This window comes from Gekko japonicus, unplaced genomic scaffold (assembly GCF_001447785.1).
Source record: "Gekko japonicus isolate JY-2015 unplaced genomic scaffold, Gekko_japonicus_V1.1 scaffold2089, whole genome shotgun sequence".
Classification (NCBI taxonomy): Eukaryota; Metazoa; Chordata; class Lepidosauria; order Squamata; family Gekkonidae; genus Gekko; species Gekko japonicus.
In genome coordinates this window covers 278,602-295,396 of record NW_015160282.1, presented here as the reverse complement: position 1 = coordinate 295,396, position 16,795 = coordinate 278,602, and the positions used below count along the sequence as shown (strand labels likewise).

Here is a 16,795-nt window from a genome sequence, read left to right as displayed (position 1 = left end):
GCGAATGCCACATTTTAATTACTCGTTACGTAAAGAAATATTGCCTTTTGTCCATCCTGAATCTGCTACCCAACAGCTTCGCTGGACGTACAGGATGGTGAATCCTCCTGGTGCAGCCGGCAAAGGGCAGAAGATGGCAACTTGTCTTGGTGAGACTTCTGGTGCAGAAAGGATAGGGACGAGGGTGCCGGGCCCAAAGCCAGTGCTCCACACACTTCTCCGCAAAGGGCTGTACCCACGTGAACAGCCGCGGGTATGACTGCCTGAATATACAGGTTGCCCCCAAAGGACAAACAACACACACAGAGCCATGAGGACCAGATGTTAAATAAAAGATTTGACCTTTATTTAAAATACAAAGCATTTATACATGGTATTTTGTGTCATGGACTTACCCAACACAATACTGGTTATCTCTCAGCACCGGGCAGTTCAGGGAAACCCGGCTGTTAGTGTTAAATTTGGAACTGGGAATCCCCTAATGCCAGGCAACTGAGCCTCCTTGCTAAGGGCTTTGTGGCACCGCTATAAAACAACCGAGATTTTAACTTAGATTAAAAACATATTAAGGCCATTATGCTCGAGGGCACTGCTGTTCCACCTACTTTGGCTTGTGAGACTAGTTTTATTTATTTTCTCTTAAAAAAAGAAAAACCTGTACAATTTTATAAAATTTGTGTTTTTCTTTTTACATTAGTTACACGCACACAAAAATCCTTATACTTCATAGACCTTTTACTTCATGTTCGTAATGAATTTTTTTTTTTTTGCATATCTTAGGTAGAGAGTGGCTATGCTGGTGAATACTACAGTTGGTTGTAATACAATATGGTGTAAAAAAATAAAGAGGAGGGCACAGGAGAAAGAAAAGAAAGACGCACAGTATATAAATGATCACCGAAAGGAAATGAGAGAAGTTAACAAATAGGCTTAAAATCTAACGAAGGTGTGTGTGTATGTGTGTTTTCCTTTTCAAGGCCACGCATGATTGATTTTGTCAGTTTCAGGCCTTTTGCTATGGGCCCTGCTGATACCATGTGAAAAGGTCAGGGGTCAGAGGATGCATTCCACAAAGCTGGAAAAGCCCACCCACAAACCCCCCCGCTGGAGCTAACGGGGGAAGAGGTGCCACAACCACACTTCCTGGGTCGCGTGCCAGGAATTCTACTCTGAAGTAGGAAGGATGTTGGGAACACATGAATGTCAATTTTACAATATATATATATACACATATATATTTTTCTCTATATATTTTTTAAAAAACACAACCCAGAAAACATGCATTAAACATGATAAATAGACTTCATATAGATTAGGCCCTGGGTATCTTAGTAGTTAAATGGCTTAGAGTTTTGTTTTTTTTAACTGATTTGGGTTAGCTTACATCTGTCAGAAATTATCCTGATAAAGGCCCCCCGCCTTCTTACTGAATGGCCAGGGGAGAATCAGAGGCACTGAATGTTTGCATAAGGCGCTCCACGTTACTGTTTTGGTTGTTGTTGTTCTAGCAGATTAACGGAAGTGCGGGTTAGTGCACGTACATCAAAACTGGTCTGCTAAGGCAAAGTTCCCCGTGATATTAAAAAAAGAAAAAGAAAAGAAAAGATACACTTCAAGCTTAACTTGATTAAGCAGCATATTTCAAATAACAGCTTTTTTTTTGAAGTTAGATATTTAATATGGCCATTGAGTTTTGTGTCAGTATAACGGGGAGGGCTCTCTCTCTTTCGAACTCACACCCAGCCGCTGGTCAGTTTATAGAACATCTCTTCGTCTAGGCTCTCGTTCTGGTCTTTTGCGCGCGTCGACAAGAAGATGTAGCCGCCGATGAACTCGTGTACCACTTTGCAATCGACTTCGGTGCAGATGAAGGACACTCGGACGTCGTCTGCAAATTCCACGGTGACCTGCAGGCACAGAGCGAGGGTGTCACCCGGGGGGAACCCCCCCCCCCCCCCCCCTTGTCCTCCAGCCACACCATGCCCACTTATTGACTTTGATCCCACTTATGCCTGAAGGAGGTCTGGGCAGGGTGCTGCAAAGGAGGCATCCCACTCTACCCTCACGCTAACCTGGTGAGGCTGGTCTAAGGTTGCCGGGTAACCTCATGGCTAGCAGGGATTTGACCTCCAGCCTTGCCATTCCAAGGCCTTCAACAGGGGCTCGTCAGTTTCTGGGTGCCTTCTACTGGACCAGACCATCAATCCACCAGGGTCAGTACTGCCTACTCAGACCGGCAGCGGCCCTCCAGGGTCTCAGGCTGAGGTCTTTCCCGTCTCCCAGGGCCAGGATCTTTAAACTGGAGATGCGGGGGATGGGACCGGGGACCTTCGGCATGCAAAGCGGGTGCTCTAGCACTGAGCTACGGCCCCGTTCCTCTCCCTACAGTCCCCTGTAATGCACAGATCAAACAGCTGCCACTCATGCCAGCCTCTGAGCTGTAACACTGGCACATTATTTAAAGAAACTGTGCATTAATGAGTGGGAAGGGCTTTGAATACAAGAAGAAGAAGAAGAAGAAGAAGAAGAGGAAGAGGAAGAGGAGAAGGAAGAGGAGGAGGAGGAGGAAGAGGAGGAGGAAGAGGAGGAGGAAGAAGAGGAAGAGGAAGAGGAGGAAGAGGAAGAGGAAGAGGAAGAAGATTGGATTTATACCCCGCCCTTCACTTGGAGTCTCAGAGCGGCTTACAAACTCATTTCCCTTCCCCTCCCCGCAACAGACGTCCTGTGAGGCGGGTGGGGCTGAGAGAGCTCTGACACAAACTGCTCTTTCAGGAACAGCTGTGCCAGAGCTTGTGACTGACCCAAGGTCACATCAGCAGGTGCGAGTGGAGGAGTGGGGAATCAAACCCGGTTCTCCCAGGTTAGAGTCCGCGCACTTAACCACCACACCACAGTGGCAAACTGAGCGTGGAGCAATCGCACACTCCCATCTTAGGAAACAAGGTGGGTGGAGACTGCAGACAGGGTCTTTTCTGTTGTGACACCTCGGCTGTGGAACTCCTTCCTTCACCATGATTCATCTGGCACCAAGCTTGTTGAGGCTTTATGTGCCAAGAAAAAAAATGTGTTGTTGAGTTTGTTTGTTTTTTTAAATTTTCAGAGCTTAAGTTGCTTTGGATTTCTGATGGTTTTTCTCGCTCCCACCTTTGTGCTCTAATTCTTATCCTGTCATGGTGGGCTTTCAAACAGAGTAATCCTGATTTTATTGCTCTTATTGTTGGCCGACCACGGGTCTGTAATTTAAAGCTTCTTCTACTATGTGCATTTAACTGTTTTTTATGATGCTGAAACCAACCCAGTGCTCTCGCCCTTTGAGGTGTGATTCGAGCCCAGCGGCACCTGAGAGAGCAATGAGATTCTTCAAGGCCTGAGGCTTCCAGAGCCAAAGCTCCTTTCGTCGGAGAGTTTTAGCCAGGGCTTTTTTGTACAAAAAGCACAGCAGGAACTCATTAGGATAATAGGCCATACCCAACAGCAGGAACTCATTAGCATATTAGGCCACACCCTGACAGCACAGCTCATTCGCATATTAGGCCACACCCCCATGTTACCAGAAGTGTGGTCATCCAGCCACACCCACCTATTGCTTCTTATTCTCTTTACCTTGTTTGTTGTCAAAACCCAGGGCTTTTTGCATGTTAGGCCACACCCCCCTAATTGTAGCCAATCCTAATGAGTTCCTGCTGTTGGGTGTGGCCTGTTATGCTAATGAGTTCCTGCTGGGCGTGGACAACTTGGGAGCCAGCCGGAACTTTGTTCCTGTGCGTTCCTGCCCAAAAATAGCCCTGGTTTTAGCTCTTGAAAGTTTGTAACCCGAAAATCTTTCTCGGTCTCGAAGGTTCTACTGGATTTGAGCCTGGTCTTCTGCTGCAGACCAATACGGCTGCCCACTGGAACTGCCTTTTAAGTGTGTTCGGCTACAATGGGGGGGGGCACTCTCTCCTCACTCTTTTTTTTACGTAGCCGAGGACAACCAATGCCTGACGTCACCCGAGAAGATGCTTGCAGACTGAAAGGCATTTGAGCTCCTCAGCTCGTTTGCGTTCACATTACAATAAAACAGCCAATGATGTGCTGACTAGAAACGGAGAGGAAATGGAGAGATGGACCTCCAGGGTCATCTAGTCCAACCCCTTGCACAATACAGGAAATTAACAAATACCTCCCCCAACACACCCCCAGTGGCCCCTGTCCCACACCCAGAAGATGACCCCCCCAAAAAAAAATCCTCCAGGATCACCAGCCGAACTGGCCTGGAGAAAATTGCTTCCTGACCCCAAAGTGGCGATCGGCATTTCCCTGGGCGTGTCAGAAAAGGCCACGAGACTAAGCACCGAGGCAACCCTTCCTGCCCTCCCTTCTCATGGTCTGCCTGAGTTCACAGAATCAGCACTGCTGTCAGATGGCCCATCTCTAGCCTCTGCTTGAAAACCTCCCAAGGAGGAGAGCCCACCACCACCTCCCGAGGAAGCCTGTTCCACTGAGGAACCGCCCTCATCTGTCAGGAAGTTCTGCCAGATGTTTAGCCAAAAGCTCTTTTGATTTAATTTCAGCCCGTTGGTTCTGGTCCGACCTTCTGGGGCAGAGACCCTTGGAGTAAAGCACAGGTATTCAAAGCTACTGGCAACCCCAGGCAAGCAGTTTGCAAGAGCTTTTCACCTGCCAGATCTACCAGCAAATATACCGGAAGGCTCGTGGGGAAATGGCTTTAAAACCCCTAGCGCTTTAACAAAAGACGAGAACGCAGCCAACAGGGGTTCTGGTCTTTGGCACGCCAGGGAAGAGTCCCGTGGCCAATGGCAGGGCTTACCATTTTAATTTCCCAGTTCACGTTCCACTGCTTCATGTTGCTGATCCGCCACGTCTTGATGGCGTCGCTGGTGCTGGCGTCCATCCGTATCAGCCGGTTGTACGCGATGCCAATGAGCTCCTCTTTCTTACCTCCTTGGAACCTGCGCATTTTATAAAGAGATAACCTGCGTCAGTGTGGCTGAGCTTTCCGAGAGCTGAGGCACACTTTGGATTAAAAGGGGAGGCACGCTTCACTCTTAGACCACCCCTCCAAAAAAACTTGCGGAAGAGCTATCTGTTTTTAAGAGAAGCCTGCCCCCATTTCCTTCTGCATGGGTGTGTTAGGCGCCGTCAAGATGCCTCCAACTCAGAATCATAAGAGTTGGAAGGGACCTCCAGGGTCGTCTAGTATACATATTGCATAGGTATTCATGCTAGAGACACACATAAGCAGCATCACCACTATACCGAAATACAAACATAAGCTCATATCGTTACACCCTTTTAAAGTTAAAAGAAGAAGAAGAAGAAGAAGAAGAGATTGGATTTATACCCCACCCTTCACTTGGAGTCTCAGAGCGGCTTACAAACTCCTTTCCCTTCCCCTCCCCACAACAGACACCCTGTGAGGTAGGTGGGGCTGAGAGAACTCTGACACAAACTGCTCTTTCAGGAACAGCTGTGCCAGAGCCTGTGACTGACCCAAGGTCACATCAGCAGGTGCAAGTGGAGGAGTGGGGAATCAAACCCCGTTCTCCCAGATTAGAGTCCGCACACTTAACCACTACACCACTACACTACACTACGAGTGATTTGGCTGCTGCATAAATTAGTTTACTCTGGAGCCATCCCTTCCTGAGCTAAGACAAATATGTGTGAGCTGGAGGCTAAAAAACTGCGTGTTAGCTCACACTAACTCAGCTTAGAGGGAACACTGCTCTCCACCCCCAGTGACCCCTGTTCCATGCCCAGAAGATGGCAAAAAACCTCCAGGATCTCCAGCCAAACTGGCCTGGAGACTTATGGTGACCTTATGAATTAATGTTCTCCAAAATGTCCTATCGTGAGCAGCCATTCTCAGGACTTGCAAACTGAGGGGCTGTGGCTTCCTTCAATGGAGCCAGTCTGTCTCACACTGGGCCTTCCTTTGCATGGAGCTACAATTTTGGGGATACGTCTCCTGACTGGAACTGGAGGGAGGCAAGCCTCCAGCAGTGACTCATAAAGAACCACAACAGGCGGCTTCCTGCAAGAGGAAATAATTCACCTGGATCTCTGTATCAGAAGTAGAGATTTTGAAGTTTGCATTCCCCCTGTCTCCTCCAGCATGTCAGATGCAGAGCCAGTTTGGTGCAGTGGTTAGGAGGGCGGACTCTAATCTGGGAGAACCGAGTTTGATTCCCGACTCCTCCACTTGCACCTGCTGGATGACCATGGGCAAGCCATAGTTCTGGCACAGCTGTCCTTGAAAAAAGAGCAGTTTCTGTCCGAGCGCTCTCAGCCCCACCGACCTCACAGCCGCAGCGTTCCCTCTAAGTTGAGTTAGTGTGAGCTAGCTCACAGTTTTTAAGCCTCCGGCTCACACATTTTTGTCTTAGCTCAGGAAGGGATGGCTCCGGAGCAAACTAATTTATGCAGTAGCCAAATCGCTCGCTCACAACTTTAATGCCAGTAGCTCACAAGGCAGAATTTTTGCTCACAGGTTGCCACAGCTTAGAGGGAGCATTGCTCACAGGGTGTCTGTGGTGGGGAGGGGAAGGGAAAGGAGTTTGTAAGCCACTCGGAGACTTCTTTGGGTAGTGAAGGGCGGGGTGTAAATCCAATCTCTTCTTCTTCTTCTTCTACCTCACAGGGTGTCTGTTGTGGGGAGGGGGAGGGAAAGGAGTTTGTAAGCCGCTCCGAGACTCCTTTGGGTAGTGAAGGGCCGGGTATAGATCCCATCTCCTCCTTCTCCTCTTCTTCTTCTTCGAGGCACTCGGTATGCCCAGGGAAACACTGCACTCAGTTCCTGACTGGGATGTCAAGCACCCTGGGCATTGTAGTTCCAGTATTGTGAGGAAAGGCGGCACATAAAATAAACGTGACACAAACACAAAGAACTGTGTAGCCTCAAGCTCAGGGTAAGATTCTGCAAAAGGCCCTTCCCGCGAGGCAACAAGAGGGTGCACAGCCATGGTGGCTGGCCACTTTTCCCTCTTTTCTCTTACTAAATTTTTCCCATAAAAATGGCACCTTTTCAACCATATTTGTGCATCCATAAACCAACGTTATGGGGAAAAAAATGGTGGCTGGCCACAGCGTCGCGCTGTTCTGCTGATGTGCCCGACTGTGTCCGTTAGGCCAAACTGGCCGTTCCCAACTCTCAGCGCACCAAAGAGGGGGCAGCGGAGCCAGAGGGCTCTCCTTCCTGTCCACGCAGAGTCCACTGACCTTGCGATGAAGTGTGTGATGCCGAACTCCGGCAGGGACTGCCAGGCTTGTATGAACCTCATCTTGGCTTCGATGAGACTCATCTGAGCGACGTTCTGGTGGGCCTCCAAGATCCTGGCTGTGATCTGCAAGGGGGAGAGACACAGACGTGAGGCCACTGCTCTGCCTTGGAATGGAATCAAAACATTGGAGCCAAAAATCCTAAATATGAATACACGTTGATGGGGTCTGAACTGGCAGAGACTGATCAAGAGAGAGTAGATAATTCACTGAAAATGTCGAAACAGTGAGTGACTGCAATAAAAAAGGCCAATGCTGTGCTGGGGATTATTAGGAAGGGTATTGAAAACAGATCAGCCAATATCATAATGCCCCTATATAAATCAATGGTGCGACCTCATTTGGAGTACTGTGTGCAATTCTGGTCACCACACCTTAAAAAGGATATTATAGCTTTGGAAAAAGTGCAGAAAAGGGCAACTCGAATGATAAAAGGGTTGGAACACTTTCCCCATGAGGAAAGGTTAAAGCGCTTGGGGCTCTTTAGCTTGGAGAAACGACGACTGAGGGGTGACATGATTGAGGTTCACAAGATTATGCATGGGAAAGAGCAGGTAGAGAAAGAGGTACTTTTCTCCCTTTCTCACAATACAAGAACTCATGGGCACTCCATGAAATTGCTGAGCGGTCGGGGTAGAACGGAGAAAAGGAAGTACTTCTTCACACAAAGAGTGATTAACACATGGAATTCACTGCCACAGGAGGTGGCGGCGGCTACAAGCATGGACGGCTTCAAGAGGGAATTAGATAAGGAGCAGAGGTCCATCAGTGGCTATTAGCCACAAGGTATAGATAGGGACTCTGGGGCGAGTGATGCTCTGTCTTCTTGGTGCTTGGGGGGGGGGGTCACCAGTGGGAGGGCTTCTGGTGTCCTGGCCCCGCTGCTGGACCTCCTGGCCACTGTGTGACCCAGAGTGTTGGACTGGATGGGCCTTTGGCCTGATCCAACATTGGCACCTCTTATGTTCTTATGAATCACGCTCCTACTCGCAAGGGGGGAAAGAAAAGGAAGACGGAGGGCATAGTCGTGGAGCGTGTGGACACGGAAAGGAGGGGGAGACGGTTCTTTAAAATGTCTGCCCCCTCCCCCTTCACGTTTCTTTTAGAATTTCCGTTTGCCCCGCGGTGCTGATTTCTGACTGCTTCTCCGTCACAGGCATCAACTGCCTCGGGAAAAGCGTGAGAGGCTGGTCTGGTCGGTTAAACACGCAGTGCATGGATTTATTGGGAGTCTGGGTGTGTTGAGGGTCTGGAGACAATTCCGTGAGCGGCTTCTGGGAATGAGCAGCTTCCCTCCCCCCTCCCCCCCACCCCTCTCCAAAAAAAAAAGAGAGAGGAGAAGCTGCTGGGAACTGTTTCGGGTGCCGAGTGGCTGCCAGTGGCTGACTATTTGCAGAAAGCTCAGAGAATAAGGAGTGTCAAGAGAAATTAGCTGCTGCATGGAAATTAGCTGGCACAAACACACACTAAAACAAGCCCCCCAAAAGTCTATTCTGCTAATGACGTGAACGTCTTGCTGGAATTCAGCTTCCTCAACGCCTCCCAATCTAACTTTTAGAAAACAGTTTCCCCCAGCTCTCAGTTCTGGTAAAATAAATAAACAACAGAACTTCGTAGGAAGCCTCCGGATTCAAAGGGATCCCTGGACAAAGTTCCCGGTGAGCTGGGGGCCCTCCCAGGGGCCCTTCTTCCTTTCCCACCCCTGAGTTTTCTTGCCCTCGGGGTCGCGATTCTCAAGTGTCTTGCAAAAAACAGCACGTGACACGGCAAAGCACCCAGCAGCAGAAGTTGCCCAGCAGCAGAAGTTGGCTGCCTTCAGAATAGCCAGAGGGAAGAGACCGTCCTTGGATCCAGAGTATCTCATTGCTCATTCAACATGGCATTGCTGCAGCTGCGCAGCTTTCCACTCACCTGTGGCGAGTAGCGAGGGCCTCCCAAGTGAGCAGTGGGTTGGTGAAGCACCTCTTCCTCCCGCAGTTTGCCTGCTCGTGCCTGGCACTGCCCAGCTGCTTAGAGCTGGGACTGGCATCCTTTTGCAACACGGTAAACTCGCTCCTTTCTTGGCCTCCGACCCTTAGAAGTCTATAGCCCTTGAAGAGCCAAAAGGGCACACAGGTACTGCTATGCGGCCACACGACAGGGGCTGCCCCTCCTTGCCTTCTGACCTGAGGCCTTTTTAATTTTCTTTGCTAACTTCACCATCTACCCCCTTCCTTAATTTTTTCCCTATAAATCATAAGCCAACAAGCAGGCCTGCTTGTTATACTGGTCACAACTGGCAGTGCCTTATGTGCTTAGGCAATTAATATGAATTATTGTGACTACCAAGGCAGCGTGGGGGCCACTAGAGTAGTTTCATAGGCAATGCGCTACAGATACTCACTTCAACTTGATGGTGGCTTTATTTTTATTTACTTAAGAACCATTAGGAACAGCAAAGTTGGGTATACCCAAAGGTTGGGCGAGAGAATTTTTTTTTGGAGAAATAAATTAAACAAAATATATGTATTTATTGCAAAGTGCACATCTAGGTTATAAGGTTTGTCTTATTTAATAGCAATCAGTTGGGTCCTTAATTATTTGAACTTAATTTCTCATTTGAGTAATTTTGTTATATACATTTTTTACAGAAAGAGCTATTGAACCTGCATTCCTTGGACATGTGTGCTAAAAAGTTTAACAAGACCCCCATACAACCTAAGTCTTTTGCCACACAAGATATTTGGAATGTAATTAACTTAAATAAAATTAAAACGTTTTTGTAGTTAAATTGTTTATTTTTTATATATATAAATTATTGAATACTTATACGTTTTTATTCATTTCAAGACCTTCTAATCAAACTGCCTTGGCACTAATACACATTTATATGTTATAATATGCATGTATTTGACCACTGAGGGGGGCCTTGGAGGCCAAAATATGCTTGGTCCCGTCTTAATGTGGTTCAAGGTTATCAACCTAGATATATTGAATTATTAGACCTGTTTTATTGGTTCAAGGCTTTTAACCTAAAAATATTGAAATGTATCAGGTTATACAGAAGTCTGAAAAAGGGCCAATAAGAGCATAAGAGATGCCAATGTTGGATCAGGCCAAAGGCCCATCCAGTCCAACACTCTGTGTCACACAGTGGCCAGAAATACCAGGGGCCATCAGGAGGTCCACCAGTGGGGCCAGGACACTAGGAGCCCTCAGTGGTGACCCCCCCCAAGCACCAAGAAGACAGAGCATCCCTTGCCCCAGAGTCCCTATCTATACCTTGTAGCTAATTGCCACTGATGGACCTCTGCTCCATATGCTTATCTAATTCCCTTTTGAAGCCGTCCATGCTTGTAGCCGCCACCACTTCCTGTGGCCAATATTAAAAACCTAGTGTAAACTTATATTACACAAAAATACATGTATATATTAGAAAGACAGTTAAAAACATATAAGGGCCCAATGAAAGCCTCATTACAAAACACAACACATGCTACAACATTCCATATTTACAGTGAAATAACCAATAAGTTACTACTGGACCAAAATAGGCAAGTTAAGCAGCAAGATTAATAGACTCAAGACAAAGATGTTTGTGAGGCCTCTCAAGATGAGAGTCATGTAGCTGGTGCCAAATGCACAGCTGTTGAATTAGAACATCTCCCAGTTCTGGTCCAGAAAATACCTATGTGACTATTTTAGTCAGAACTTAGGGCAAGTCAACCCTAGATCACTGCATCATTCTCAGTCATCTAGTAAATAAATATAGGAAAGGGGAAAGGACCTAAATTATACTCAGCTTTCTTAGATCTCAAGGGAGCTTTTGATTCAGTGCCCAGAGATATCTTGTGGAGGAAACCGAATAATATGGGGATTGATAAACGTCTGCTCTTTTTGGTAAAAAAAACTCTACTCAGAAACTACTTGCCAGGTGAGATACTCAAAAAGAAGGCGACCTAACGCCACAAATTGCTATTTCAGTGTGTGTCAAGCAAGGTTGTATCCTGGCCCTGATACTGTTCAATCTCTTTTTGAATGATCTGGCACCCTTTATGAGTGGTGTTAACGGTCACTTCCCCAAGCTAGAAGTAAAACACTGCCCGTTATTGTTTTATGCCAATGACGCTGTCCTGTCACTTTCAAAGGTTGGGATGAAAAGGATGCTAATGCACTTTTCACTATATTGTGATAAGAACCTGCTGTCCCTCAGTTTTGATAAGCTAAAAATTATTGTGTTCGGTCGGAGTTGGAAACCCTCTAAATGGACTGAACGAGGAAATCCTATCGAACAGGTGAAGAGTTTCAGATACCTTGGTATACACTTCTATTACAATGCTAACTCTGCTCGCAAGGTGTTTAATCACAAAATATGTGCAAAACTACTCTACGGTGCCCCAATTTGGATCTCTGCTTTTTAATAAAACGGTTGAAAGTGTTCAATTCAAATTTCTTAGAAAAATTCTAGGGCTCTCAACTTGCATACCTTATGTGGCAATATGCCTTGAGACAAACTAGAGACACTTAGTCACTAAAGCATGGCTCTCAACTTTTAAATTCTGGCTGCGCCTCCTCTATAGAAGTGAGCCTAATAGTCTCGCTTATATGCTATGCGAATCTCACCTATCAGATTGGTTGACATGTGTTGAAGGGAAAATTACACTGATGGGGCTCAGCATGGATGATTTGACCCTTCTTTTGGAGAAGTACGCTTTTGGCATGATTAAACAGAGATTGATCGATATAGAAATGCAAGAACTTAGAAGCCTTGCTACTGGGCATTGCTCTCCCATTCCTTGGGGGATTTCTCTTAATGGGCCGCTGCCAGAGTATTTTTCCTGTCTGATTGATCCCTATATTAGAAGGGTATTCACGCTGGTCCGTTTTAACGTACTCCCCTCAGCTGTGTTATATGGGAGATTAAAAAAAATACCATTCCCGGATAGTTTATCTCCCTGTGGGCTAAAGGAGATTGAAGGAACGGACCATGTACTTCTGACTTGTAGATTTTACCAGGATTTGTGCGCTTATCACCTCGGCCCTATACTGCAAACCCTGGAGGGCAAACCTGAGGAAAGTAAGATAATGAACCTTCTAGCCTCAAACGGGGCTGATACCATCGAAGAGGTGGCAAACTTCCTTTACAGAGCGTATAGGAGGAGAAGTTCTTTTTCGGCAGAAGGGGTAGTGAATTAACTGTTTTGCGGGCCTACCGCCTCTGTACCTAAGGCGGCTGCTGTTGTTATGCCAATAAAGGTTTGTTGTTGTGTGTGTAGTCAGAACTTGAGTGTCCTCAACAAATAGCAAACAGGACTTTTGAGTTCAAATATTTGCCACTTCAAGGGCAGATTGGGCCAACGTTTTTAAAGCACAGTTTTAGTGCACTTTGTATTAAGGTAAAGGTAAAGGTTCCCTTGCTCGAAAGCCAGTCGAGTCCGACTCTAGGGTTGCGGTGCTCATCTCCGTTCCCAAGCCGAAGAGCCAGCGCTGTCCGAAGACGTTTCCGTGGTCATGTGGCCAGCATGACTAAACACCAAAGCGCACGGAACGCTGTTACCTTCCCACCTAAGTGGTACCTATTTATCTACTTGCAATTTCTTGCTTTCAAACTGCTAGGTTGGCAGGAGCTGGAACTAGAGACAGGAGCTCACCCTGTCTTGCGGCACCCGGATCTTGAACTGCTGAACTACTGACCTTCCACAGCCTGCAGTTCAGCGTCTTAACCACTTGAGCCACCGCAGCTCCGCACTTTGTATTAAATACATATATTTAAATTTATTTCTAAAAAAAAATTCTCTCACATTTGGGCACACAACTTTGTCGCCCCTCCCTCCTGGTCATTTGGACTGGAAGCCCGGGGTTGGATCCAGCAATCTGCTTGCTCATCTGACCTCCCAGCATTCCCACACCTGATGGTGGGAAAGTTGATTCCCAGGATTGTGGGACCCCCATGGAGTAACAGCCAGGGCTATTTTTGTAGAAAAAGCCCAGCAGGAACCTATTATTAGCATAATAGGCCACACCCAACAGCAGAAACTCATTAGGATATTAGGCCACACCCCTGACAGCACAGCTCATTAGCACAGTAGGCCGCACCCCTATGTTACCAGAAGTGTGGTCATCCAGCCACACCCACCTTTTGCTTCTTATTCTGTTTACCTTGTTTGTTGTCAAAACCCAGGGCTTTTTTGGGAGCAGGAACTCCTTTGCATGTTAGGCCACACACCCCTAATGTAGCCAATCCTAATGAGTTCCTGCTGCTGGGTGTGGCCTATTATGCTAATGAGTTCCTGATGGGCGTGGCCAACTTGGGAGCCAGCCGGAACGCCGTTCCTGTGCGTTCCTGCCCCAAAATAGCCCTGAGTAACAGCCATATGCCGTCAGTGGGCTGCCATAAGGAGAGGGAAGTCTGTGAAACCACTTCCTCCTGCCTTTCCTGTGAGTGGAACTCTGCTGATGGAAGAGGCGGAAAAGGAGATTTCGCTCTTTTCTTCCTCCTCATAGCGACCCACTGACCCACAGGGCTCCATGCAGGGTCCGTTACCCCAGTAAACAACCTCCCTGGGGTCAGAAATGGCCACTGGCAACAGGGAAAAAATGGGGGAGATCCATTTTTGGGCGCCTTCTGTTGACCTACTGCAGGATCCAGCCCTAGATAAGAACGTAAAAACACAAGAGAGAAGCCAACGTAGTACCAGGCCAATGGCCCATCTAGTCCAACACTCTGTGTCACACAGTGACCAAAAAATACCAGGAGGTCCAGCAGTGGGGCCAGGACACTAGAAGCCCCCTCCCACTGTTGCCCCCCCCAAGCACCAAGAAGACAGAGCATCCCTTGCCCCAGACCGAGAGCTCCTACTGGGGGGTGTCTGGGGGTGACCTGAAGCTGCATTCAGAACGTGGCTGTTTCCATGGCAAAGAGCTACAGCTGTGGTTTATCCAGGCTCTGTTTCTGCCATCCAGTGTTAAGGCCAGAAAGCAAAGGTGCACGTGAAAACAGCTTTGAAGAAGAGAACTTCTCAGAGAGAGAGAGAGAGATGAAGGAAGGTCACGGCTTTGCCTCCTTTTATGCTGGGAAAGGCAGGAAAACAGCATGGAAGACGTGGGGAAAGGAGAGCCCTCTAGCGTTCCTGAGCTTCAAAATCTTCCCATGGTAGCTCTGCACATGCGCAGTAACCCATGCGGCACTGCACAGGTGCCACAACGATGACCAAACTACATTAGCGCTGTGCCACGAAAACAGCACACGGTGGCCGGTGGCAGCCGCCCATTTCCGTTTCCATGAGAAGGAACGCAGCATAAAATCAGAGGTGCACCTGGATTCGTTTCTTAACCGGCATTCCCAACAGCCCCCCCTTCCCCCTGCTTCTAAGCACACAGTTACAAACAAGAGGAGTCTTAAAAGTGCTTATTGACGGTCGCCGACACTTACCAAGTCTCTTATATAGCCTGGCTGCAAAGGCGAAGGAAAGAAAAGGAAGCATGAAGGGAAAGAAAAGAGAAAAACAAAAAGGCAAATCAGAAATATGGCAACAAAGCAAAGGAAATGTGCAAATTATCAGCAATGGTAAAAGGTATGAGCCAACTTAAAAAAAAACAACCCACAGCAAACTCAAATTTTCCTATAATGCTCCTGGGGAGGAAAAAAAGCAGCGAGAGATGAACGTGAACATGAGAAAGAGAGCCAAGGAGAACAGCAAAGCTGTTAATTGTAGGATGCAAGTGGAGAATTGCCCTGACCTGGACGGCCCAGGCTAGCCCGATCTCATCGGATCTTGGAAACTAAGCAGGGTCGGCCCCAGATAGTATTTGGATGGGAGACCACCAAGGAAGTCCAGGGTCTCTAGGCAGCGGCAGGCAGCGGCAGACAACCTCTGAAGAGGAGGAGGAGGAGGAGATTGGATTTCTACCCCTTCACTACCCAAAGGTGTCTCAGAGCGGCTTACAACCTCCTTCCCCTTCCCCTCCCCACAACAGACACCCTGTGAGGTAGAAGAAGAAGAAGAAGAGATTGGATTTATACCCCCCTGCCCTTCACTCCCCAAAGGAGTCTCAGAGCGGCTTACAAACTCCTTTCCCTTCCCCTCCCCACAACAGACACCCTGTGAGGTAGGCGGGGCTGAGAGAGCTCTTGACAGAAACTGCTCTTTTTTTCAAGGACAGCTCTTATCAGAGCTACGGCTTGCCCAAGGTCATCCAGCCAGGTGCAAGTGGAGGAGTGGGGAATCAAATCTCGTTCTCCCAGATTAGAGTCCGCGCACTTAACCACTACATGAAACTGGCTCTGTTTGAAACCTGTTTGGTGGGTACATGAGACTGGGCCTTTTCAGTGGCAGCACCACGACTATGGAACAGCCTCCCCTGGGAGGTACACCTGGCCCCCTCACTTTCTATCTTTAAGAAGAAGAAGAGATTGTATTTATACCCCACCCTTCACTACCCGAAGGAGTCTCAGAGCGGCTCACAAACTCCTTTCCCTCCCCCTCCTCACAACAGACACCCTGTGAGGTAGAAGAAGAAGAAGAAGAGATTGGATTTATACCCCGCCCTTCACTACCCAAAGGAGTCTCAGAGCGGCTTACAAACTCCTTATCCTCCCCCTCCCCACAACAGACACCCTGTGAGGTAAAAGAAGAAGAAGAAGAGATTGGATTTATACCCCGCCCTTCACTACCCAAAGGTGTCTCAGAGCGGCTGACAAACTCCTTTCCCTTCCCCTCCCCACAACAGACACCCTGTGAGGCAGGTGGGGCTGAGAGAGCTCTTGACAGAAACGGCTCTTTTTCAAGGACAGCTCTTATCAGAACTACGGCTTGCCCAAGGCCATCCAGCTAGGTGCATGTGAAGGAGTGGGGAATCAAACCCGGTTCTCCGTGCACATAACCACGACACCAAACTGGCTCTGAAGGTCTCTTGCCTTGAAAACTTTACGAGGTTGCCATAAATCAGCCGTGTGACTTGACGGCATTTCCCACCCCTACCAAGTGCAGAACACTGGGCTCTGATTCACGGCCTACAGAATCTTTTCTGATGCAAGCCATTTCGTAAGACTGGGTTTATGGAAAGAGAAACAGCAAAAAATAATAATAATAAAAAAGTGAAAAAATGTGAAAAGCATCGGACATAAGGAAACCAACAGAAAGAAGCGCAAGCTGAAATTATGTTTCTCCAGCTTATGTATTACAGATCCATTTAAACAAATATTTTTCAATGACGACCCATCCAAGATTAATAATGAAGGGCAATGCAACCACTTGCCCTTGGTTTTGCTTCCCGTTGCACTGATTTAAAAACGCAATTTTCACAAATCACAAACAACCGCAACATACAAATCAGTCGCAACCCCTACGGCCTGTTTTTGGGGTGGCCCTGCATGCGAACTAAGTGGCTGGTTGCCTTTCTAGAAAAAAAAAAAGCAAAACAAAAAACACAACACATTTTCACCAAAACACATCTGGCAGGGTGAAAACCCAGGACAACAAACCCTCAAAAAACACTCACTGGAACTGCAGGCCACAACAGCAGCACTGAAACA

General features: G+C 47.6%; 1 protein-coding gene across 4 annotated transcripts in view; it reads right to left on the bottom strand.

The window, feature by feature from the left end:
- Positions 1–324: 324 nt before the first annotated feature.
- The window catches only part of FERMT2 (fermitin family member 2), a 170,082-nt gene continuing 153,611 nt past the window's right edge, over positions 325–16,795 (bottom strand). For 2 of the 4 annotated variants that reach the window (XM_015415539.1, XM_015415522.1), the window contains 4 exons: positions 14,693–14,713; positions 7,222–7,346; positions 4,811–4,952; positions 325–1,907 (listed from right to left, as the gene is read on the bottom strand). In XM_015415539.1, the coding sequence (XP_015271025.1) occupies positions 1,734–1,907; positions 4,811–4,952; positions 7,222–7,346; positions 14,693–14,713 (462 nt within the window). In that variant the 3' untranslated portion in view covers positions 325–1,733. The remainder of the gene's footprint in view (positions 1,908–4,810; positions 4,953–7,221; positions 7,347–14,692; positions 14,714–16,795) is intronic. The other 2 variants (XM_015415547.1, XM_015415531.1) reach the window with 1 other exon arrangement.